At 37.6% G+C, this 27,361-nt stretch overlaps 1 protein-coding gene across 5 annotated transcripts in view; it reads left to right on the plus strand.

Annotated features, from left to right (window-relative positions):
* LOC122813528 (elongation of very long chain fatty acids protein 4-like) overlaps nt 1-27,361 on the plus strand; it is a 442,023-nt gene that overhangs the window by 397,720 nt on the left and 16,942 nt on the right. For all 5 annotated transcript variants that reach the window (XM_044085897.1, XM_044085895.1, XM_044085898.1 and 2 more), the window contains one exon: nt 22,519-22,646. In XM_044085897.1, the coding sequence (XP_043941832.1) occupies nt 22,519-22,646 (128 nt within the window). The remainder of the gene's footprint in view (nt 1-22,518; nt 22,647-27,361) is intronic.

Consider the following 27,361-nt stretch of genomic DNA (forward strand, 5'->3'; position numbering starts at 1 on the left):
CCTAAAGGGGTTAAGGCTTCTGTGGCTAAAAATCCAGTTCCTCAGGACAAAGAGGCAAGAGCTTTAGACAGATGGGGTAAGAAAGTGTATACTTCCTCAACTTTAGCCATGTGGGCTTTAAATTGTCAATTCCACATGCTGAGATATCAAATCTATCTCCTTTCACAGTTAAAGTCTAAGGTAGATGCTCTGGCAGAAGGTATTGAATGTAAGGAGTTACAAGATCTGGTACATGTGTCTGAACAGGTGGGTAAGCATTCCTTACAATGTGGTTTTGATGCTGTACAGGCCTCTTCCAGGGTGGCTGCCACTGGTACTGTCCTTCGAGGCACGCCTGGTTACGGGATCAGAATTTAGCTGAACATGTTAAGTCAAGGATCTTGGATGGCCCTTTACAATCTGATGTGTTGTTTGGTTCGCCTGTTGAAGCAGTTTTAAAGAAAATGGAGGACAAAGCTAAATCTATGCACACTGTTAAAGATTTTTACAGGTTCAACCACCAAAGTTTAGCAGAAACTGGCCAAGCAAAGCGTGGACATACCCTTCTTATGATTCCCAGTCTAGGGGTAGGTCTAGGCGTGCTAGGGGCAGAGCTCAGGGTTCCTTTAGATCCAGGACAGGGAGCTCACCTGCACAGTCTTCAGGGGAGGGCAGGGGTCAGCCCTTTCGTAGACAGACCCAATGACCTACCTTTTCAACTGCCAGAACCTTCACGTCTCGCAGCACCTTTAGGAGGAAGACTGACACTTTTCAAAGAGAACTGGAGTTTAATTACCCAAGACAGATGGGTATTGGATATCATTCACCACGGTTACAGATTTTATTTCCATACCTTACCACCGTTCAAGGGCATGCCAGATATTCCCCCCCAACACAAATTGGAAGCTCACAGACAAATATCCATATTGACACAGATAGGGGCCATACAACCGGTGCCTATGGGAGAAAGGGGCCTAGGATTTTACTCGCCTATTCCTAGTACCAAAAAAGGGGAACACGTGGAGACCAATTCTGGATTTGTCTATCCTCAACACCTTTCTGGACATCCCCAAGTTCAAGATGCTGACATTGCAACAGCTTTTACCCTCCTGGGCAAGGATCACTGGATGGTAACTTTGGATCTCAAGAGGCTTACCTTCATGTCCCTATCACTCTAGGCTGCAGGAAGTATCTGCGTTTTCGAGCTGGAGATTCACACTATCAATTCTCTGCATTGCCCTTTGGCTTATCCACTGCACCCAGAGTATTCACAAAGGTCCTGGCTCCAGTGATAGCTTTTTCAGGCGGAAAGGAATACAGATTTACCCTTATTTGGACGATTGCCTGATTCTGGCTCAGGGCAGGGCGAACTTCTACAGCATTTAAAGTATGTGATAACAGTGCTAAGATGCCTAGGGTATTCTGTGACCGAAACAAAGTCCAGTCTAGTACCCTCTCAGGACATGTGCTTTCTGGGTGTGAGACTGAATACAGCAGCCCAGATGGCCTTCTTGACCCCGGACAAACAAAAGAATCTTTCCCTTTACTTCCAACAACTATCACATCAGTCCGGGCTGACTGCAAGGACAGTCCTTCAAGCCTTAGGGTTCATGGCATCTTGTATTCTGGTGCTTCCCAATGCCAAACTGCATATGAGGAAGCTACAATGGTATCTCAAGAATCTATGGACACAGCACTGCCACGATCTGGACACTGTCATTCCAATAATACCTTGCATCCAAAAGGAATTCTTGTGGTGGGCTCAGCAATGTCACCTAAACAAGGGACTTTCTGTGACCCGGCCGGAGGCAAGTCAAATTCTAACAACAGGTGCCTCAGACAAAGCTTGGGGGGCTCATCTCAATGGAAAATGGATACAGGACAAGTGGCCTGCCAGACTACAACATCTACATATCAACCTAAAGGAGATGTTAGCAGTCCAGTTTGCATTAACAGCTTTCAAGGAATTACTTCTTCCAGGACAAGTGTTGATTCTAACAGACAACACAACCGTCATGTGGTACATCAACAAGCAAGGGGGTACACATTCTTACCCTCTATGCAGACAAGCAATGATTCTATGGGAAACTGCTCTCAGTCTACAACTGGATCTTCAGGCAAGGTTTCTGCCGGGGGTGCAGAACTCCTTAGCAGATGTGTTAAGCAGGCAAATCATGGATCCCCACGAGTGGAAACTGGATCCTCGGGTATTTCAGCAAGTAACAGTGTCATGGGGAACACCAGACATAGATCTGTTCGCTTCTCCTCTAAACCACCAGCTGCCAAAGTTTTGCACAAAAAGGATACACCAGGCAGCTTGGAAGACGGATGCTCTTTCTTTCAGTTGGAAAAATCTTCATGTATACGCCTTTCCACCACTCCCTCTACTTCTAAAGGTTCTGCTAAAGGTAAGCCAGGACAAACCAAGAATGATCCTGATAGCTCCAGATTGGCCCCGACAGCATTGGTACCCACTACTGAGAAATCTAATAAGGAAACCACCGTGGCCCCTGCCTTTGATTCCTCAACTGTTATCTCAAAAGGACGGTCATTTACTCAATGTCAAGCTTCACTCTCTTCATCTCACAGCATGGCATATCCTGTTTTAGCTCATAGCAGGGCTCAACTTCCTCAACAAGTTTTGAATGTGATTATGGAAGCTAGGAGACCTAGTACAAGGAAAGTGTATGCGGACAAGTGGAAGAGATTTTTGCTTTGGAGTGCAGCAAAGGGTGTGGATGTTTCTGAGCCTGAATTAAGTGTGGCTCTTCTATATCTTACTGAGTTATTGGACAAGGGTTTGTCCTTCTCTTCCATTAAAATTCATGCTGCAGCAATTTCAGCTCACTATGACTGTGATCCACCTTTGTTTTCTCATTCGTTGTTCAAGCAATTTCTCAGAGGGCAAAGAACATAAGACCTCCACGAAGAGCTCCTACTCCAGCTTGGGACCTCAATTATGTGTTGGAAAAGCTCACTCTGCCACCTTTTGAGCCTGCAGCTACGGCTGAGTTAAAATATTTGTCATGGAAGACTGCTTTTTTGTTGGCCATTACCTCTGCAAGAAGGGTTTCTGAGTTGCAGGCCCTTATGGCTGTTGAGCCTTTCTTGATCTTCCATAAGGATAGGGTATCTTTACGCACTAACCCTTCCTTTATGCCTAAGGTGGTCTCAAGTGTGTCCTTAAACCAGTCTATTCATTTACCTACCTTTTATGCAGACCCCCAAAACAGGGGAAAAGATCTTGCATACTTTGGGCGTGCACAGACAGTTACGCTACTACTTAGATAGGACTAAGGGTTTCAGGCAGTCGCAACAGTTGTTTGTTTCTTTTGCTTTAGGTACTCAGGGCAAGCCTGTGTCAAAGCAAACTCTTTCTAAATGGATTGGGTTTTGCATTTCTTTTGTTATTCTCAGCATGGCAAGCAGATCCCAACAGGGATCAGACCTCATTCCACTAGGGCTACTGCCACCTCTACAGCCTTTCTAAGGGAGTGTCAACTAAGGACATTTTGGAGGCAGCTACTTGGAGTTCAGTACATACTTTCTCTAAGCACTACCACCTTCTCCTCTACTCTAAATCTAGGGCTGGGTTTGCCACTGCTATTCTACAGGGCATTTTGACAGCTCCTGCTTCTATTTGATTTGCCATCCTCCCTTACCTCTGCTTTGGGAATCTACCCAAGTGTAAGGACTGCAGCAGTGTGAGATGAAGAACATAGTACAGTTTTGTACCTACCATAAATGTAGATGTTCGAAGATCCACATTGCTGCAGTCCAATTTACCCTCCCTCCGTCCCCTCTGTGTTTAGGGGTGGTTGTGTGGTTAGCTTAGTACTTTATTAGATAATTGTTAGAAGTTGTACATAGTTTGGGTGTGGGGGTGTTTAGTGTTTGGTAATTTTTTGATTTTACCCTGTTTAGGGTCTTCTGACATCTGGGGCAAGAAAAGACTGAGGATATGACGTCGGTCATGCGCATTTATTCCCTGACGTCCTGGCGTCAGTTTAATGCGCCATGACCGGCGTCAGCCATATACTTTGGTATTCGGGCCGACCGAGGACAGCGCTATACCCAAGTGTAAGGACTGCAGCAATGTGGATCTTCGAACATCTACATTTATGGTAGGTACAAAACTGTACTTTGTTTATCTCGCCTTTATTCTCACGTCCCTCCCTCCTTCCCCCTCCTGGCTGACAGTTGACTTAGAGGCTAGTACCATTCTGGTTATTCAATACTTCTTCCCCCTTGGGAAGTGCTTCCTTGTAGAAAAAGAAAAAAAAAAGGTATATATACTCGCAGCAAACAAGATCTGAGGTAATTCCAGCAGTGCATTGTGGGATAAGGGGCTTGGTCTCGAGCTACTGGCAAACCTTGAGCTTTGCTGTCGGCCGTGTCAGAGCCGAGGATCGGCTCCGAACGCATCAGTGAGAATAAAGGCGAGATAAACAACTCACATGGAACGTTATGGTGAGTACATAACTTCTTTTTACACATCAACATGAAACATCAATATTTACAACTATACAAAGGTGCCATCAATTATTTTGTTGCATCCATTTATTGAGCTTACCCTGTTATGGAGAAATCCTGTCATTACCTATCTATATAAATGCTGAAGGTATAACTCTGCGCATAAATGCCTGTGTCTTTATGATAATGTGGGTGGATTAAGGTAGCAGAATGTTAAATATCTGTTCCCATATTTTTAGTTTCTTAACACTGTTATTTTTTTGTATCGATTACCCATTTATGAGCTAGCATGTGTTTAATTGCCATCTTTTTGAATTCAATCCAATTGATGTTCATTCTGTCCCCCCATTTAGATGCTATGTATAGTTTCTTTAATAATAGGAATAATGTCATATGTATGGTGGCTTGATTATGGGATATTCCTGGGGGGGGGGGGTGTGAAGTAGTGTATATTTCCATCTAAGAGTTGCTTTTTCATAGCCTTGTTTTTGCAGTTGGATTTTTAATGAGTTCCATAATTTAAATACACATTTGCGGCTCCAAAACATATGAATTGGATCGGCTTCCTTTGACCTACAATATGGACAGTTTGGTGAATTAGAAGAATTAAATTTGTGTAATACTGAGGGGGTAAGATAGGCATTGTTGTTGATCATGAGTTGTGTGTAAGTTCACTTTTTCAAAGGCAATGCTTTATGTGTTAATGTTAAAGCTTGGTTTAATTGTTTAGTTATTGATGAGTTACTTTAAAGCCAGTAGTTAGAAATAAGTATATTGTGTTGGAATTTGATCTCTGCTATTAATTTGTACGTGTTGGATATCATTTTCCCCAATAGCATTGTGTTCCGTAGAGTTTCACAACTGGTTTTATTCACCTTGTTTTATTTGGTGTTTTGAATGTGTTTGGAACATACTTCTCTAATTTGTCTCAAGATAATTGTGTACTATTTTGGTAAATTAAGTTTAGATCTCAAGTTTGTAATTGTATAGTTGTGGTAAGGGTAGAGATCTCAAATTCTCAAGTCCTTTAATAAAGGGTAGTTGTTGAGATTTACCATCGAGTTGTTAATTTTTAAGTTTGGGTTATTATGGATTGGTTGAAATATGTCCATTGCTGACCCAAGATCTAGGGAAGTGAACAACTTTTGAAGTATAGTAATGAAGTGTTTTAGAGGGTCCGTGATCTTATAAGGTGTTATATCTTTTGTGGTTAGAAAAGGAAGAGCTCTAGGATTAATTTCTAGAGATTTGATATAGCTGTGATATATTTTCAGCTAGATAGGAGACCATTTGTTGGTTAGAGGCAAATTCTGCTTGGCCAGGAACGTGTGCATTTGCTTGAAGAATTTATTATGTATTACCACTTGTGTGGTTATAAATGTTTAAATAACTCTGGGGAGAATATTCATTTTGATTATCGAGACCTTGGATAGGAATAGTATTTTGAGATTGTTCCATCTGTTGCAGTCTGGCATTATCATATTCCATTTATTCAGCATATTATTCTGATAAAAATCTTTTTTGTTTTGGAAAAATGTAATCCCGAGATATTTGGTTGTCTTTTATTTTAATTGTGCCTAAAAGTGGGAATAATGATAATAGTTTGGGAGGATTTAAGGGAAAATATTGTTTGTTTTTAAATTAAGTTTATAATTAGATATACTTGAGAAATAGTCGATTGCTTTTAGTAATTTGGGTATATCAGTGCTGGGGGTGGTGAATAAATGTTTAAATTATCTGCAAAAACTGTGTAAAACATTTTAGAGTTGAAGGTAGATGGAGGGTTATGATATGTTTTCTGTTTAATGTACAGAAACAGTGGTTTGAAGTATAGATTGAATAAGAAGGGGGTTAAAGGGCATCCATGTCTTGTTTCGTTGTTAATCTTTATTCTGTTTGATAAAGTTCTGCTAATATATAGGTTAGTATAAGGGGTTTTCATACAGTATTTTAATTATTTGTATAAGTTTGCTAGGGAACCCAAAATAAGGTAAGAGTTGAAGTATGAAAGTGATATTCACTCTATCAAACATCATTGTGTATATGGGAGTTTTCTTAATGTTTGCAAAGGTTATCATGGCTTCAGGAGTTAAGGTGCTATCACAGGTCTGTTTAGATGGAGTAAAACCTGATTGTTCAGGAGAAATAATGTTTGTTGTAATGTTCTTTAGTCTATTTGCTAGAATTGAAGTAAGAATCTTAGCATCTATATTTAATAATGATATTGGTCTGTAGCTACTAAGGTCATCTGATTGTTATTTCAAAATAAAAATGTTTTTTTGAGGCATTAAAGTGTACATCATTTATTTTGTTGTTTATTATGTAGTTTAGTACTTGTTATATTTCAGCAACTAGTGGTGTGAAGCACTTACTGCGGTGGTGGTGCTGTGGTAGCGTTGTCGCCTCACAGTAAGACGCTGTCCGGTTCAATTCTCAGCTAGAGCGCCTTCTGCATGGAGACATGCCTTCGTTGAAGGTTGTGCGTCAGGGCTGGTAACTCGGCACGTAAAAATCAACTACCAATCATTAGCGGACCAGAGTTCCGCTGTGGCGACCCCTAACCGGGAAAAAGCCGAAAGACTTGCTTACTAGTGGTGTGAAGCACTTGTAAAATTCTGGTGTGAGGCCATCTGGCCCTGGAGCTTTATTTGTGTTTAGATTTTTAATTGTCGATGATTTATTTTATTGATATTGGGTCTGTTAGATTATTTTGTTGGCTAGTATCTAGTTGCGGGAAGACTATATCTTGAAGGAAAGCTTTCCTGTCCATTTCTGAAGATGATAAAGATTGTTCTCCGTGAGTATAGAGTTGTTCAAAAAGGTTTATTATAGACTGGTTATTTAAATATGATTTGTTCTGACGGTAAATTTTTGTTATAATGGGTGTGGATTTGTGTAGAGTAGTTAGTCTCGCTAAAGCCCTGGATGGCATTTGAATGGTCTCCGTATATTTGGCCAAGTTTCTCATTTCATTAAATGATAAGTTTCTTATCTCTTTTAGGTAATGTTCTTTTTGTGTTTTTCTTGGGAGGTCTTCAGTGTTATTGTTAGGGCCTGACATTAGTTCCAATTCTAATTGCTTTATTTTTTTTCTTTTAATACAAATTCTTCCTTGGAGAATAATTTTTTATAGTGCATTGCTTTGTTAATCAAAACACCTCTAATTTGAGCCTTTGTTGAAGCCCATTCAATATCTAGTGGTAGTTGTGAATTAAATAGATTTAAAGTTAAGGAGTTTAGTAGTATAGTAATGCCTTCTACCACATCTTGCTTAGTTAAGAGTTTGGAATTCAGTGTCCAACTGTAGCCTCTGTTACCTTGTTGTTGTTGTTTATTGTCCCATTCAATGAAAAGTGTGATTTTTGAGTGGCTGGAAAAAAATCTGGTATGTGTATGGGTTGTGACTTTCATAAGGAATGTTTTAAAGATTAGAAGTAAATCCTTGACCACACATTTTGTGACATTCTGAATAGAAGGTGAAGTTTTCTGTTTTACTGTCTCTCCCAGAATACTTAAAGGGATCAAATAGTTTGAAGTCTTGTTTCAGTCCCCTAATTGTTAGCGTGGCCTGTTTGTTATATACTTTATGTGGGTTAGATGTATCTTTATCTGGATTTTGATAAGAATTCCAGTCACCCCAATAGTTATAAAGTTATCTTTAAATTCTGTTAATAAAGCGTATAGTGACATGATAAAGTGCTGTTGGTTGTTGCATGGAGCATAGATGTTTAGCACTTAATATTGGTTTTGGAATGGTGGGGTTGGTGTTGACTATATAACATTATCTACCCTCTATGTCAGTATCAGTTTTAATTATGTTGCCTTGGAAATCTTGCTTGATTATTATTGCAACTCCTGCACTATTTGTTTTCCCCTCTGAAGCTGTGATTTGTCGTATCCATTTTTTTATTTTCTGTGTTTGTCCATTGTTCATTTGTAAGATGAGATTCTTGAATTAATATTATTTTTACTTTGGTTTTAAATATAAGATGCAAGAATAGATTTCTTTTGTTTTTTAATTATAGGCCTTTAACATTTTATGATTTTAGTTCCCACATTTATGTTGGTAGTGTCCTTGATGTCATAAAACATTTATGGATAGTGTGTGTATGGTTATTCAGGTAAGTTCATTTTTCATGTGTTTGATTATGGCACTTGCCTATTTCCGTCCCAACCCAATGCCTAATCATTACTTCTCTGGACCAAGAATAGTGAGGGGAAAGAAAGATGTTTTTAGTGTACGAATAATATTTTCCACTTGTATGTGTAAGGGAGTATTTTTTATCCATTGTAATTTCCGAATGTTTCCCATTATAGTCAATAATAACAGTGTAGAGAAAGCCTAACATATCAGTTCTAAAAACAGCAGTTCTTAATACTATTACTATTCTGTTTGTCTGCAAGACACTTGTGAAAACAATTATGCAAAAACAGTCTACTAATACATTTATAAACAATACAACTTTTTAAACCTCTTTGTATTTATCTAGTATTTTTTGAGCATAAGTAGAATGTTAAGGGAATCAAGCTCTAATACTCTGGAATTTTAACATGTCATTAAGTCAGTATTATATTGTAATAGTTTCCTAACATACTCTTTGTTATAGCTCCATATATGATTTCCTTTAGTTCGTCAGATGCTTCGCAGTATTGAACATAATCAACATATTTAGTACCCAGAGATACATTAGTTATTAAATATTTAACACTCGTAGTATTAGGAACAGTTTACATTACTTCTCTTTCCATTGTTAGCATATATCCAAGACTAATACTTGGGTAGTACCATGCTTGCTTCTATGTATGAGAGTAACATAATACTATTAGGAGGGTAAGTTAGTGCTCCTGTAAGGCTTGTTCAGCAGCCTGACAGGTGAAGCTGGAGCAACGTTTATCTTTTTAGAGGTACCTATTATTAACAGATTATTAGTTAACCTCTCTCCCTTATTGTTACATTTTTATAACACAGTCAGAATTAACAGAGTAGCCTCCTGAGCAAGCATTCAAAACACTGTAAAAAAGAGAGAAATAAAACAATACTTCTAAAGTTATGTGAGAGGTTTCTCAAAGTTAAACCTACAATATGAGCTACACAAGTTAAAACTCTTTCTCAGATAATTATAAAGCATTGCTAATTCAGGTACAGCAAAGCATGCTAAAAATATATATATATATGTATAGCAATATGTATACATTAGCTTATATTTAGTGAATTACTTTTCAAGCTTTCAAGCTAGTGTCAAATATTACTTTGCAGTCTTTCTTCCCAAGCAGCACAAGGCTGTTAGATTTAAGGTATTCTGCAAGTATTACAGAATAAGCTCATTTAAACTGGTTTTGATTCAGTACCTTATGGTGATCAGAAAAGCTGGGAATCATGGCCGAATGTTCTAATTATTATAATCCTGTTGGAATCTTGCTTATCCAGACCTCCAAAGTTTCATTTCTTCATATTGAAGTTTTTTGTTGCCAGACCTTGTTTTTCCCCAACGTTCATGGGCTCGGGTTACTTCATAGGGGGAAGACAATTCATTGTAGAGTCCTAGGAGGTGGTAACCTTTAAATTGGTCCACCCAACAAACAAAAAATGCATTTTCAGTTCCTACTCCAGTATTTTAAGTTCCCTACTCACCTCGTGGTCGACCGTGGTGTTTTAGAGGCCTAGCAAAGCCAGCTTAAATTATAAGGATCTGGACTAAGGTGACTCCCAGACGGTCAGAAAAGCATCCGGAGCTCGTTTTACTGAGTATTTTCCACCCTGAACTTGGAAAAGGAGTGAGTTTAGATATTTCATTTGGAATTTTATATTTTTCACTATTAGATATTTGCAGAAAGATGAGAGCTGCTGCCTTGCTTGTCTTATTTGGATGGGAAGGTCATGTGCAAAGAAGTTTTTATTTTTATTCCAGGTAGCAAAACATTTCTTTTTTGCAGTAAATAAAGTCTTTGAAGCATCCTGGTAGTTTAAAAATTTGATGTACACAGTCTAGGTTTGTTTGTTTCTTGAAAGTCTGCATGGTGAGCTCTTTTTATGATTATCTGTTGTGAGTCTCCAGATTCCTGCAACAGCAGTTGTAGTATTTGTTTGATGGTCATTACAGGTTATTGTGTGTAATAGTTTCAGGTATTCCTGTGATAATTAGATTATGCCTTCTAAAGCGTGCTTCAAGGTCTATTCGTTTAGCTTGCATGGCTTGAATTTCGTTTTGATTAGACTCAACTTTTTGTTGTACAGTGTCTATTTTTATTTCATTTTACAGGATTTTAGATTCTGTTTTTTCCATTCTGGTCAAGATTTGGTTGAAGGATTCTCCGAATGTTTTAAATTGTAAGGGAAGGTCTTGAATTGCTTGCTGTATAGGCAGTAATGCATCTTGTATATTATCTAGGTTGGCTGGCTGATCAGATTTATTTTTATTTTGAGCTTTTGAAATATCCATTGGTTTTATAGTCTTCTGTCTTTCAGTTGTTGTATCTTTCTCAGGTGAAGCCAGTACTGAGTGTTTAGTTTTTGTTGTAGAGGTTTCCATGGTGTTTCTTCCCTTGGCATTTTGTATTTAGGTAGAATGCAGTAGTTCAGTGACTCAGCAGGACCCTCAGTACCAGATGTCATCATCTTTATTTTTAACCTTATTTATTTTATTTCTATATTTGACATTTGTTTACCAGGGTGGTCTGACTGGGTCTACAGAACCCATTTTTAGCAGAGGCCCGGGGAGAAAACCTCCACATACAGTACAATACAAATACAGTATAATCCAACACAATAAAAATGACATTAGAAATACTATACAAAAAAGTTGAAAGAACAAACAAGATGTTGAAATATATTACTACACATCTAGACAATTCTATACAGTGAAAACACTACAGACAATAATAGTCACGCTCACCGTACATGATGTAGACATTGTCCAAAAAGTAGTACCTAGGTAGTGCATTGACTGTAATAGTACAAACAAAATAGAATGTTAGTTTCAGTTAGAAAATAGCAGCCAGAAAGTTAGTGATGCAGATAGTGAAAGAGAGTTAAGAAGAATAGAAGCAATAAAGTCTGAGCAGTAGCTTAAGGATATGGTATAGAAGCACAGAAGGAGTTAGAAGAGCCATAGGATCTTGCAGTCTGTGAGGGATTGAAATGTGACAGAAAGAGGAAGACCTGAGCATTAGGCAGGCTTTATGCAGGAGCAGAGCCTTGTATTTATGTAATCTTAGTTAATCCTGGTTTTTGTATTTTCCTCTTCTTCTTTTTGGCTTTTTTTTGTTGCTGTGGTGTCTCTTAGATGAATTTCTCTTATTTTTTATTGATTTAGTCCTCTGGATTAGCTGAAAGAGTTTTTTTCTGGGTAAGATCAGAGAGCTAGAAATAGGAGTGCTTACAGAACCACCACCATCTTTGAGCAAATCTAATCCCTTTTTAGTTCCATCATTTCACAGTCAATGTGTTAACGTTGTTTAGAATATATTAGTGAAGGGGACCTGTCTTAACAAGGAAAGAAGGTAGACTTAACTGAACATCCCTCACTTCCAGGGGGGGGGGGGTCCTATCTGTATGGGGTATCTGCAATGAGAAGCAGGTAACTTTTCAAAACCATAAAATAAAACAAAGCTTAAAAATCCCTAAAAAGCAACATAAATGATTCAGAATAACAATAATAAAATCTCAGAAATGTGTTGCATTTTTGTTTTATGTTACAAATGTAAACATTGTTTACTCTAGTTATGCTTTGTTGTTTCAGGTTATGCATTTGTTTGTTGAAAGGGTTGTAGAAATAATTTAGTTTTTCAGTGACAGTGGAAGATTTCAGTGGTTGCTGAGTAACAATTGTGGATGGCTTTTGTGTTCAGAAATCACATGAAAGAACTTAAAGAAATGCTACAGTTTAGTCAAGAAGGGAAGGTTTATATTTGATGAAAAATGGGTGAATAGGAAAGAGTCTGGTATATTTTCTCTTACCATTAACATGTATGTGTCCGAATGCGTATGGCTGATGCCTTTTACATGTTTCTTTATGTGTAGGCAGTGCTATATATGGAAAGAAATATGATCCTAAGTAGTTACATGATATAAAAATGCTTTGCATTTAAGTGGCTTATTTTAGATAGTCTTGAGGCATTATGTTCCCCTTGTATGTTTGAGGCTTGACAGCACATGTTCCAAAAAAGCAAGAAATTAAGTGCGGTTTGGGGAGCTGTATACCAAGTCTGAAATTGTTGTATACTAGAGAAGTCCTTCCTTCTCTAAGAAGTAATGGTTTCAGAGTTAGTATATATAAGTAGCAGGGATGTGGGGTATCCAGCACCCCCGCAAAAAAAAATGGGGGTGCAGAATGTCTTGCCACCTGCAAAAAATGCTTTTAATGTGTAGCAGTGAGTTTTACACATCACTGTTACATCTGGAAAAATTGATGTTAATTTTTCTTGAGTTTCATGTTTTTAAGGAAGTTGTCACTGTTGTATATTCTGTTCTGATGAAGTCCTTGTTTTTTGGATGAATGCACTAAATTAGTTTCTGTATTTGGTTTGTGCATCTTTTTTAGCTGGTGTTGCCACTTGAACCTGGGGAATATCATTTTTTGAGTTTCAGGGCTGGCATTGCAGAGTTTCAAAATTCAAGTACAGCACCTTTACTTACCAGTAACATAAACTAGAAACATTACATTTTTGTACCTAGTTATGCATAATGGTTAAGGTGCTTACCTTACAAACACAAGGTGCAGGGTTTGATTCTTACATTGGGTGATTGGCTAGGCTTCAAAATGCCCACAAGAGCAGTTAGCCTAGTATTAATCTATGAAACTGTCTGTGGTACAAGCAGATGTGGTATCATTCTGTTCATATTTGGAGTAGAGGCTAGAAACGTAATGTGAAACTTGCACAATATAGGTTTTAAAGTGTACTGAACAAACTAAAATTACACTTTTAGCCTCAGCTATGTGATATAGAGTGATAAAATCCTGACTACTATCTGGAAAACCTAAAATCAATTAGTAACTCTGGTGGTAGTGAGTAGTTTAAGCTGGCTCACCTTTCCTGAGGTAAGGAAAAGGTGATTTTGGTCAGCCATTTGCTAATGTGTAAGTGAAGGCTGCATCTTCACAGTGGCCATAAGACTGGTGGACATAGGTTTGGTGATCTCAAGCCAGTAAAGTTAACTCTCAGGGTTCATATGTATGTCTGTGTATGTGTGTGTGTGTGGGGGTATTTATACATTAAAGGTTTGTGTAGGATGCCCCTCCAGTGATGATACTAGCCACATCAGCCACCGGGGTGGGGGGCATTAAAAGGAGAATACCCCAATGGCTGCATGCATACATGATAGCTTTCATGATCAGCTCTCACCCTCAGGGCGAAGGAGGACAGATCCATTACAAATCTTGATAGCAGACAGCCATGAGAAAAAAACACTGTCTGATGGTATATTATGTTAGAAGTCAGATTTTAAAACTTATAGTCACCATTTTTCTGCTGTGAAAGCCTGAGCACAGTAATTGTTGTTGTTGTTTAGTCTTTTAGTCAAGTCTAAGTCTTTGTGACCCAGTAGGCCTGTATGTGAACAACTACTCAAGTTTTTGCAAGTTCATATTTACTGCTTCAGTAATGCTTGTCAATCCAGTTTATCCACTGCTGCCCCCTCCTTTTGCATTCAGTCTTTCCCAGTATCAGTGCATTTCCTAGTGAATCATGTTTTTACATTATTTAGCCAAAATGCTTGACTTTTAGTTTTAATTTGAGTTTCAGTGTTGACTAATTCGATGTTCTCACAGTCCATGGAATTCTCAATTTTGTATTTCAGATTTCTCATGAGGCAAACGTGGGGACCCATTATCTACATATCTCTAATAACGTGCCATGGTTTTTTATGCTTCATATAGTCAAAATCTTTAGAGTGGTAGTAAATATTTTTGTGGGACTTTCTTACTTTCTCTATTATCTTATCTAGTGGATGTCAGTTTGATGTGGGAGATATTTTTACTTTTTTTTTGCACTGCTTAATTGCTGGAAAATTGCACTTCTTTTTTATTATTTTCGTGTATTTAAGAAAGTTGTCACTGTTAAATATAATATTCTAATGCAGTCCTTTTTTTGAAAGAATGCACTAAATAAATTTCTGTACTTGGTGTGCGCATCTTTTTCAGCTGGTGTTGTTCGTTGAACCAGGGGAATGTGAAACTTAATAATTTTGTTATTTTTTATTTCAAGTCATTTTAAGCTTCATTCTTGGCTGTTGAAGTTACGTATTTTGATGTAACTATGTTTGGTCTTTTGAAGTAGAAGTATTTAGAATTTTATATGCCTATATAGTATATTAAGTTAGAAAAACTATCATGAATGTTTACAAGCTAGGAATTCTTAATAGCAGTCATATTTTTTCTTAGTTAAGCCGAAAACATTTGCAGTATTATTCTAATGCTGTGCATTATAACAAAGACAAAATGGTCCCTTTGTTTGGTTCAGAGAACCTTTGCAATAGCAGATACATTAGCTAGTTTCATCGTGATGCTTGACAGGTTACAAGGCATGTTGGTAATCGTGCTGTATGTATCATATCTTCATATTTATAACAGGCATACAGTCCAGGAGTCTATTCAGAGCCTACCCCAAATTCCAAAGTGCCAGTAAGCACTGTCTGGTTAAATGACTTGCTCAAGGTCACACAGTTGGCAGTTGAAGGTGGAAAGATTCAAACTCTGTACCTTCAGCTCAGGAAGTAGCTCATTAACACATCAAAGGTTTTGTCCTCAGAGCCAGCTGCCGTGTCATAATGTAGGTGTAACAGTGCTTTTTTTGTCTACAAAAATATTGCATCATCTGTGTACAAGGAAACCAGAAACATTTTTGTTAAATCCTTTAATAACATCTCAGTTAAGGGGTTTCTTAAATCTCAATCCATTTTTAGAAAGTTTCAACATATTTCATTATTTTAGATTTAGTTCTGTTGTGTCGGTCCAATTCTTTACTGATAGGAGAAAGCCTCCTTCTTGAGGATGCATCCATTCAGTTTATAGAAATCAGGGGAACTGTATAGTACAGATGATTGTTGACCAATTATATCATAAATACAGATTATATGTTGTATTGACATTATGGCATTTAATATTGCATAGGATAGTGTTGTATTTTATTCTTTCGCTATAGGAATATGATCACTGAGTCATCTGTTTTCTTAAGAAATGTCTGTTTAATGCAAGTGCATTTTTAAAGGATACAGTAAGGTTCTGCATCAGTTATTATGACATATATTAAGAATATATGAGTTTCCATCTTTATTCATTGCCGCTATTCAGAAAATGTCACAAATAGTTTGTACGTTCTTTTAAAAGGAAATTTCAATGCACTGTGCTGAGTGCAGTGAGACATTTGTCAGGATTACTCAGAATATTTTATTTATGTTACAAATAAATTAATGTGTGTGTGTGTGTGTGTGTGTGTGTGTGTGTGTGTGTGTTTATAAAGTTCAAATCTCCGAAGATGATATGGCTGGGACCCTATAGCTGAAGATTCGAATTGCCAACAATTGTGTATTGGGATCGCCGTACAGTGCGGAACCCCAGATTTGCCATTTTGCTCACTGTAGCACGGACGAGGAGTTGGTATATTTAAGTTGTTGGCGGTGTGGGGGGTGCAGGGGGGCTTGCTCCCCAACAAAAACGTACAGGTAAGTTGTTTTTGCCACTTTTTCGGCAATTCAAATCTTCCTCTATATGGTCTCGGCCATATAGTTTTCAGAGATTTGAACTGTCAGCGATGTGATAGTGATATATATATATATATATATATATATATATATATATATATATATATATATAGATATAGATATATATATATATATATAGATATAGATATAGATATATATATATATATATATATATATATATATATATATATATATATATACATACTGAACAACTTAACATTGACTCCCAGATCCCAGAACATTGAAAACATGATAAGACACAAAAACATAATTTTTTGCAGGGATACAAGCCCTTGCACCCGCAGCACTCTCTGTTATTTAAATGTTTCAGCAAAGAGATTGCACTAGAGTAGGGAAAGGGCCAATTCCCCCAGCTCCACTGCACCACATTCTCATATAATTGATTTTACATGCACTTCCCTGCATCTGTGTTCCAGGAGTCAATGTTATTGACTTGATGTTTAGCTATTTTAGCACTTCAAAAACTTAGGTAGACCTAGAGTTATAGATGTAGTTATAAATATAGATATAGAGGTCCTTAGGAAAACTTTGAACTCTCAGATGAATAAATACTAGAAGATTGAGCTCAGAAACCTGAAAACCAGGAAGCTCAAGCAACATGGACCATCATTGTGCAGGATCACTTTACAGTGGGAATTAGGGTTTTGCTTTCTTCTCCACGGTAATATGATCTTGTAGTTGGTTTATATAATTGTCAGGGGGTGTGGGAGGCATACTGAGAATGCATGAGCTTGCCCCTTTGTGAAAAAGCAGATGTTGTGTTTGTCCTGTTCCATTCAAGCTTCCTGTTTTTTTGATATTTCCATCTTCATATTGTGTGGTTCACTGTTTGTGTGGTCTGTCGTATAATAGGGACCTGTATATAGATATTCACATTGGTAACACGTTTGATTGAAATGTGCTGTGTTCCAGTGCGCTTTGTTCCCTTAAAGTGACTGAATGAAATGCAGTGTGACCAGATTTGGTGGGATGTCTGAGATCACTGAATACTGGAGATAAGGCAGTTATCTCTTTTCTTCAGTATTATGCAGTCTTGGAGTTGAGTTGGAGTTGGAGTATTTAAGTTAGTGGGAGTATGAGAGATGCAGTCCCCCAATGTATGTGTGTGTGGGGGGGACTGCAGCAGGTCTTATCCTCCTGCAGTAAACACTAGTTTGCTTTAAAGCAAATTGCTAGATCATTTTTTTTCTGAAACATGTCTAATAGCTTATGTGCTGTTGAAGACTTTCTTTTAAATTTCTCTTAGTCTGGCCCCATGTAAATCTTGCCACGAGAACAAAAGATAGCATCAGTTATTGCCTCAGAGTTGCATATACAACCCAGTGGATGTACAACGCCAGTTACTAACGTTATTTAAACAAGGAACACTCTCTATCTATATAGTTTTATTTGTGTATGAATTCTTTAATCCACTTTTTTTCTCTCTTGCAGCTGACCATCAGCAGACTCTGGTGCCTTTTCTCATTTGTTTGCTTGTACTTACCCCACTGGGTTCCCTGAACTTTGATTAGTGTTGGGGCAAATGAGGACATTGAGGTATCCTGGTGTGCCACTTGTCACTGAAGTTGTTTTTTTTTTTTTTATTTTATATCCATCTCTTGCTTCTTCCATGATCTCCCTATAATGTCTGAGGAGTGAACATGCAGTGGGGATGTGATAGCATATTGCCCCACCTCTGCAGCAACTCAGTCAAATATCTTCCTCCTTCCCCTTCTTTGAACCATACCATGCTCCATGCCATCTACCTCCACAAGGGATGGAACTTGGGGAACACCCACAAGAAGGTTGCAGATTGCCAGGGACATGGTCAGGGCTTATCCACAGTGCTGGCTAAAATAAGGAGCAATATATCAACATAAGAAACAAGTAGCACAGGTGTAGGTACTGCTGCTGTATAACCCCTGCAGTTGAAGATCAGCTCTGGCACAAGTAAAAAACTGATCTGATGAGCGTGTCCCTCATATTTTACCCCTGTATTAGCATATAAGGGAAAACCATCCAAGCAATTATGAAGTTAAAATAGGTCCACCTATTTAACCAGAGCAATAGTTTCAGAACAAGCAACATTTTAGCCAAGATTCATAAACTCATAATGTGCTATACAAGCCTCTTTGTAGCAGGATTGTTCAGGGTGTTATGCCAAATCAGTTCAAAGACTATGGAAGTGCTACAAAGGTAAGAATGCTCTAGTCTGTAGTGCTATGCATGTCTCACTGGTGTAAGTTGCCTGCAGGAGTGTCCATCCAGGGGCACAGCTAATATTGTTTAGCCAAGTGTACTTCCCCGATACTTTTTGCTGAAGTTGGAATAGCACAGTAGAGCTGTTCATAGAATAGCACTACTACTTTGTTTGGGGAATGAAGTGAAAAAAAAGAGTATCCAGTCTTTTGATGGTGTACATCCATTAAAATTATATCCTGTATTTTGATGATGTACATCCATTAAAAGTGTATCCTGCATTTTGATGGTGTACATCCATTCACACATTCTTATAACAGGACCAGGACTGTTAATCCCACACAAGGTAAGAACTGCAAAGCTGTGTGTGTGTGTGTATTGGCATGAGTGCAACTGTCTGGATGTCTGTGTGTGTGTGTGTGTGTGTGTGTGTGTGTGTGTGTGTGTGTGTGTGTGTGTGTGTGTGTGTGTGTGTGTGTGTGTGTGTGTTTATGTGCCTGTGCAACTCAGTTCCTTGGGTTAGTAAGGTTAAATATAACCTGCACAGTGTTCAATTCAGAGACATGTTAATGAGCTGGGGATGAGATGTTGTATCATGTGGCTTTATCTTGCCTCTGAATAACATTATATCACATTCACTGTAAAGGGCACTATGGCATTGTCCACATGGAACTGACAATAGTATGCTTTCAGAATCCCAGCCTAAACCTGATAAAATAAACAGAATGTCTGTTCCTACATTTCTCACTTTGAAAGGCATTCTTAAGTGGTGTTTGAACATAAGAAGTATAGATATAAAATCCTTGGGAAGACTAGCGACAGTCATCTCTTGTTAAAGCACCATTAAAAATAAAACAAGCAGTCTTTACAGCTTCATCCTTAAAGTCTTCCCTTATGGTGCTGAAACTCCTAGCTTTCACAAGATAACTTCAGGGAAGATGTTTTATTGTATGTGGAGGGTGATTTCTAGGGCCATAAAAATAATCTGTAGAGTGCTACTAAGGTTATGGCACAACCTAGAAGTAACATTCTTGCCAACAGATGAAGAAAGGAAAAGATCCAAAGAATTAATACAAGGCTGATGAACAAAATGTGAAAAATGACTATGACATTAATGGTATAAAATATTATGTAAGGCAGTATTTATATTTTTCTTTCAGTATAGACGTGAAACAGAGAGCCTTATTTTCCAAGTATGTTATATATAAGATGCTTGATTCATCAGAATCTCTTAGAAGATAACTTTTCAATGCAAGTGCATTTATCTAAAGGATATGGCAGTCTTCTATGTCATTTATTCCTGCATATATAATGAGCATATGATATTCTTCATTATTTATTTTCACTATTAAGAAGTTGCCTCAGACGGCTGATGTACAGATTTTGTAAATGGAAATGGTGATACTGTGCAGACTGCGATGAGGCCCTGTTAGGGCTGTCCTTTAAGTATTTTATTATTTGTTTTGCATGTAAATCCATTCACCTTTCAAGTCAGGATTGTCATTATTCATATATATAATTTGAAATTACAAACTCTGTTTTTATGTAGATGGTATACGTTTGCTGAGCAGAGCTTGATAAGACAGTATATAATCATACTTATTATGCTCAACACACAGAAATATAGAGGCACACTTTACAACAAAATATAACAATGATAGTATTCTGAATATTATATATATTTATAGCCTGAAAGAAACCAGATATATTGGCTAGTCAGTATTTTTTAATCTTTTTCTCCCTGTGTCTGCTGACCATCCGACCTCTCATTTTCCTGTGAGCTATTAGCCAAATAGCAGACAAAGCATTTTAGATGTGTTGTTTCCCTAGCTGTCTGTTCCCCATGGCTGCCTAACACACATGCTGCCAGAGTACAGGCCTGGTAGTGAATGTATACTTGTTCTCTTACAACTGTTTCTCTTTGAAGCACATGTAACCTCCTGCTTGGTGAGTGCAGATGTTTTAGCCCTTCTGCTGCCTTCAGTGGCACCTTGTTGTCACTGGGTGTCAGTATTGCTGCAGACTAGGCTAGACCCCCCCACCCCCCCAGAAGGATGAGACTGCACTGGCCACTCACTCCCACCTTCCTTTGTTGGCTGTTCCGGTCCGAGAATCTCTAAGCAAGGACATTTGGATTGCAGTCAGCTTATGTTGTGTAATGTGTAACACCGATCAACCCGACCGGTATCTTATACAGAAAAGCTTGTATTTAAAACAGAAGGTAGCATTTTGACTAATATACATAGCTAGACTATTATTATTTGTAACTTATACGCATAGCTAGACTATTATTATTTGTGGATGCTTTTGAGAAATCTTACTGAATGCACATTTATATTATCTGAGGAACTTTCCTAAATCCATTTAAACTGTCATTTTTATATTTCTATGTTTGTAATACTGATAAATATAAAAATTTCAATCCATTTAAATTGTAATTTTTATATTTGTCAGTATTACAGGAGCATAGCTGCTATAACCTAGGAGACCTAATCAAATAGGTCTCTGAATATTTTCTTCCAGTGTTAGTTATTATTGTTATTGTAAAATAGTTATATTTTTATTTTGCAGTGTTGGATCCTGTAATTATAATGTTAGTGTTGCAACAGATAGTACACTTGCCTTTGATGAAGAAGGATGTGGGTTCTATTCCCACACCAGGTAGATGGATTGATGATACTGAAGTGCAGCATAAGTGGTGTGCTGCACTCCTGATGGCGTTCAAGTTGGTGGTAACTCAGGTGGATGTATAAGATCCCACAGCACCTATGAAAATGAGTAGGAAAAATTCCTTGATGGCTTGGCCAAATTTCCTGTAGTAGTACAAATACCACCTTGGCTTTCCATGGAAAAGACGCCACTAGCCTAGTGGAACTAACCTGGTTTACAAAGGATAAATACCTTGTCTAAAGACCAGTTTGAGAAAAAGACACTTTATAAGAAACTATTTTTTTACAGTTTTACAGGGTTTTGTAAATGTCATTTCATGCAGCACAGCAACAGTAGATGCAAGTATAACTGGGTAATATCACATCTTTTGCTGCTGATCTGTGACTAAGGACGATATGAATTCATATTAAAATTGCAATGCATTCATTTAAAGTGAAAAGTCCAGTGTCACTTTTGCCATGCCTGCCCTGTTGTAAAAAGATGGGTTAAGTGCAAAGTGTACAAAGAATACTTCTGATTAAGACCAGACTCAGTAATAAAGAACCTCAATTTTCAATCATTTCTTTCCCTTTTCACGTGCAAAAATAGTTTGATGGAAAAACAATGTAATGTGCTTGAACTGAAATAAATTATGCGTGAGGCAGTACTACTTTGAATATATTTGTCTTGCTTGGAAAAGTGAAGTTAAACACAAAGAAATAATGATTTTTTATGACTAAATGTAGCTTATAGCATGTAGGGATGTCTTTTTCATTGTACTGGTGTTACACAAAATGTTCATGCTGTTTTACTGTTTGAAAAATATATGTCAGTGTGCACTGGTTCACAAATGCTGTTTTACTATTTGTAAAAATGTATGCCAGTGTGAAATGTATCATCATTTGCCAGAGCATGTGAATGTATTGGCTAAATATGCCCTGCTTTTTTTGGTGAATTATATTAGATTACATGTTACTCCTTTGGAACTGTTGCACATATTTTTTGAATAGGATCTCTGAAGTTGGGATACTCAGAGAAAAGGTTTTCTGAATTTGGGTGATGCCCTGTAAAACTGTGCGTTTCCCATTTATGCAGTGTTTTATCTAGCTGACTTTCCAAAAATGTTCCAGTTTAAATGATTGTTGTTTTGAGGGCGAAATAGTGGGGCTCAGTTCTGAGTTTGCAACCCGCACTACGTTATCTTGGGCCATGCTGGTGATTCGCCATCTTGTGAGCCAGAACTGCTAGGTAACAGCAGGTTTGGCAAGGGATATATACATGTTTCCGTGTTATTTACATGCAGACTGTGCAGTTCACTGACCACTGAATGCCCTTTCCCTCTATATGAATCTCTTACAATTTTAACTTGCACATTAGGAGGTAAAAAAATGTTACTAAGTGTAACTATGTCATGTATTTGGCTGAAGTTTCAATAGGTCTGTAATTCTCAAAGTGCACAAACTTTCCTTGTGTTGGTACTGTATTTTGTACTCATTGTCTTACTGTTTCTCCCTCTTTAGCATTTTTCATTGGGATGCTGAATTCCTTTGTTCACATCTTCATGTATCTTTACTATGGTCTAGCAGCACTGGGACCTCACATGCAGCAATACTTGTGGTGGAAACGTTATCTCACGATCCTACAGCTGGTAAACTGTCATATGTCTTATTTGAGTAAACCGTTTAATGACTAATGTTCTCTGATCATATTAGAAAAAATTGTCTTAGCCCTCATTTTATTTTATCCTTTTATATGGGATACCTTAGGTGCCACTTTTCTTGAAGCCATAATATGGGGGATTGGACGTAACTTTAGGACATTACTCCAAGGTTGCTATTCCCTATATTTTATTTATTTATGTATGTATTTTACATTTGTTGACTGGGCTAGTCTAACTGGATATATGTCCATTTTCAGTAGAGGACCAGGGAGATAAGCTCCAACCAACAGTAATAACAAAGGTTAAAGATTACAATAAAAATAAACAAAAACAGTAACTAACCAAGAAGTAGTTTACAATAAAACAGTAAATAGCAGTTATTTCAAATACATTGTATTGTACATAAAATGACAAAGAACAGAATTTAGGACATGATCTTCAGAGGAATTAAATACTTAAATATTGCAGTAGTTTTACAGTTCACTCTTTCATTCATGCTAAACAACATTGTCTAGTTTGAAAGTAGAAACTAGGAAGTAGTAGAACAGGGGTGAAATTTTAGTCAGGGTTACTGCAAGGGCATAACCAGTGTGTTCTAAGGAATAATTTGAGTTTTTGTTTGAAGAGGGGTAGGGAAGGAAGTAATGTAAGTTCACTATGTAGAAGGTTCCAGTTTTTGCCAGCTGTTTGAAAAGAGAGTCACCTGCCATGTTGTTGGACTTGTTTATGCTAACTAATAGTTTATTTGATGAGCGTAAGGTATTGTGATTTTTATAGGGGATTATGAGGTTAGAGAGTATTGGAGTTTTGTTTGGTTCATTGAGGACCTTACGGGCAATGGTAAGTTGGTTAAATTGAAGCTGATTCAAGCCACCCAAGTTGTTTTAGGTTGTGACAGTGATGGGTTCTGACGGGGTTTCCAGTGGCAAATCGGGCAATGTTATTATAGGAGCTAGCTAGTTTGAGCAGGTTGTTTTTAGTTAGGTTTGTGTAAATTGGTGAGGCATAGAGCAGTATAGAGTTTAGAAGTGAGTGGGCGATAGTGGTTCTAGTTGTAGAAGCAATGAAGGGTCTAATCCTATATAGGGAGCCCATTCTTCTGTTAATTTTTTTATAGTGTTGTTAATGTGAGAGTTGAAATTAAGGTTGTTATCTATTGTAATTCCAAGGAGTTTGGTGTTGGAGTCAGGAGAAATGAGGGTACCATTATTAGAGATGACTAAGAAGTCTAATGGTGTGGACTTATGGGTAGCAGTAAAGAGTAGGAGTTTTGTTTTTTTGGGATTCAAGAGGAGACAACGCTTTCAAAACCATGACTTTACTATGTTAAACACCTTCTGAGTTATGGATTGTAGTTCAGAAGAAGAGTTGGCTGTGCAAATAAGTGTAGAACCGTCTGCATATTGTATACAGGTAGCTTGTGAAATAGCTAAATGCAGATCATTAATAAATATTGAGAAAAGTAGAGGACCTAGAATTGAGCCCTGGGGGACACCCAGGGTGACTGGCAGGAGGGGTGATAGATTATTCTCCCAGAGCACTGCCTGCTGCCTATTGCTGAGGTAGGAAGTGAACCATTGTATTGCTAGTGTATCAAAAGAAAGTGATTTTAGAATGTTTATAAGCAAAGGGTGGTTAACCATGTGGAAAGCTTTTGAAAGATCGATAAAGAGAGCTGAAGAGAGAATATTATTATTACAGTTTCTGTTAATAGAATCATTGAAGGAAAGAAGGGTAGTAGTGGTGCTATGGAATGGCCTAAAACCATGCTGGGTAATGGCTAGTGTGTTATGCTGAATTAAATGGTTAAGTAGCTGGAGATGAATGCATCTTTCAATGATTTTAGCTAAAGGAGATAGTAGAGCTATAGGTCGGTAGTTGGAGTATTCATTTGAGTTACCCCCTTTATGTAGGGGAATAATGTGAGAAATTTTCCATATGGCTGGGATGGTTCCCTCCTTTATGGTTCTGTTTATAAGAATAGATATGGGATAGGCTACAGATGTAGCTGCTTTTTGCAAATATTCAGCTGGGATCTGGTCAGCAGAAGGAGTACAAGGCTTCAGTTTTTGGATGAGTTTGTAAATAAAATTAGTAGAGATGGGTTGTAATTTGAAATTGGGAAGAGGGCTATTATTGGGGATAGGAAAGCTAGAGTTATCAAGGGATAGTTGGCTGGCCAGGGATTGTATGGCCTCAGTAAAGAAGGTATTAAAGGTGTTAGTGGTTTCGATTGGGGTCTTGAGATTAGTATCTGTTGGGCTTGGTGTACTGGAGTGACCAGGGTTTAGGAGTCTATTGATACTTGCCCAGAATTTCTGTGGATTATTTTGCTGTGTTTGCTGCATTTTACAGTAGAAGTTTTTTTTTATCTGAGAGTATTGCTTTTTTTGTCAAATTTCTCAGTTGTTTAAATACTTGTTGATCTGCTGTAAGTTCAGTACTTTGCCACCTATCCCAGGTTTTATTTCTGAGTAGGATTTTTTGCCTGGTTTCTTTAGAGAGCCAAGGAGCTGGTTTTGATCTAATTCTGATGGTACGCTTAGGTGCATGGTGGTCAAGGATAGTTAAGAATTTAGAGTTGAAGTATTTGACAGCCTCTTCAAGTGGTAGGGCTTTTAGGGGAGACCAGTTACAAGCAGTAATTTCACTTTGGAATAGCTGTATGTTAAAATGCTTGTTGTTCCGAATTGTCCGATATGTTGTGGGTTGGGCAATATCAATCTTTTCCCTGATTATGTAGGTCAATGAGTGGTCACTTACATCATCAGGGAAGGTCCCTACCTTATAAGTTTGTTGAAAGTTGTTTATAAGAATCCAGTCTAAGGTAGTCTATTTTTTATTTGGTTTGTTAATTCTAGTAGGGGAGGTAATGGTTTGAGAGAAGCCATGACGGTTAATATGGGAAGTAGGATGGTCAGTACTGATGCTCTTCCAATCGATATTCAAGTCACCTAGGATTATAGTTTCTTGAGAGAAGGATGATGCTACCCAGCTAAGTATATTCTCTAGTGTAGTGATGTTGTTCCCAGGAGGTAAATAGATGCAGATAATATTTATGGATTTATTAGAATTGATCTGTATTTTGGAGATGAGTATTTCAGCATTATTTTCCATAGGAGGGGATGTAGGGTGAAGAGGTGACTATTAGGCCGCCTTTGAATAGAATTGCTACTCCCCCACCCTTTCTTTTGTTACGATCACGTCTCAGTATATTATAACCTGGAGGTGTGATTTCATTATCATAGGTTCCAGGTTTTAACCATGTTTCTGTCAAACATAGGATGTCAAAGGAGTATACATCCAGGAGAGCATGAAGGTGGGCCACTTTATTATTTAAGCTGCGGATATTGAAATGAGCTATTAGGAGTGAGTTTGGAAGTTTGGTAGGGGAGAGTGGGGTAGTAGGATTGGGAGTATGAGAAATTGTGGTAAGGACATTGGCTGGGCCTGGATTAGGATGGATGTCTCCATCTTCTAAGGGTAGTCTTTACAGTCTAAGTAAAGGATTGTGTGTGTTACTGATATGATATTGAACTTTCCTGGTTATTATGTTATTATATTTAATGTGGGACAGTCTGTGGTACTTTGATAGAAGGTAGCTATACTAAATGATTTGTAGATATTGTTTCACAGATCTGTAATGTGGTATGCAGGACCTGGAGAAGAGGTACTACTTTGTATTTATTACAGTAAACGGTTTGCTACATAAGTAATTTTTAACTATTTATACTGTATTTCTTCCTACTAGTTAGAGCATTAGTGAGTACTTTTATATCTAATTCCTGCATTAATGCTGAGCACTTAAGTGTTAACATCCTAGAAAAATCAGAAAATATGCTGACATATAAAATCACTCTGTAAAAATAAAGACGTGGTTAAAGAATAAATTAATGGAGGTAAATAATGCACTTCTACCTCTGGCATATAAATATGTTGTATCCAAGAGTACAGTAAAAATATACATTGCTTTAAGTCATGGAGGTAGCAGGGGACCTAATAGTCTTTTCCTTGCCCTGATACTTTGAGTCCAGAGTAATTTTGGCTATGCCTTCAGTGAAGTTATAGTTCACCCAGCCCCAGGGTAGCATGTACGTAAGTATTTAAGAAGCAATATCACCATTAAAAAGCATTTTGGCACACAAAGTGCCACCCTTTCCATAACATTGATCTTTCAGCAGGTCATGTTTCCTGAGTTGACATGTTAGCAATCGAAATGCTGAATGCTGATACTCAGAAAAAATTCAATATACAGGAGAAAATAGAATCTCAAACTTCACTCTTTGCCTTTAAACTTCTTTTTGGGGAGCAAGTCCCTGTGCACCCCTGATGGTGGGGCAAGCCCCCCATCCAAACTTATACACACACACGTGTGTGTGTGTGTGTGTGTGTATATATATATATATATATATATATCACAGATTATCATACATTGGAGAAAAGGGAATATTCCAAAAAAGTGGCCATCTCAGACTTGGTCTGTTTTTTCGGCCATTCAGTCTCAGTGTTTCAGGACTTGTGATAGCATGTCCCAACATTTCAAATGGTTACCAGTTTTCTAAACAATTCTATGACAAAAACAGAACCATATATAAGTAACCTGTGTCATAGAGTAATGTTAATTATAATGTTTACTATTGTAGTCTTAACCTTGGGAAATTCCCACACCTGGCTTCACCTAACTCCCTCCCACCTAGACTTCA

This window comes from Protopterus annectens, chromosome 10.part0 (genome assembly GCF_019279795.1).
Source record: "Protopterus annectens isolate FY-2018-M chromosome 10.part0, PAN1.0, whole genome shotgun sequence".
Taxonomy (NCBI): domain Eukaryota; kingdom Metazoa; phylum Chordata; order Ceratodontiformes; family Protopteridae; genus Protopterus; species Protopterus annectens.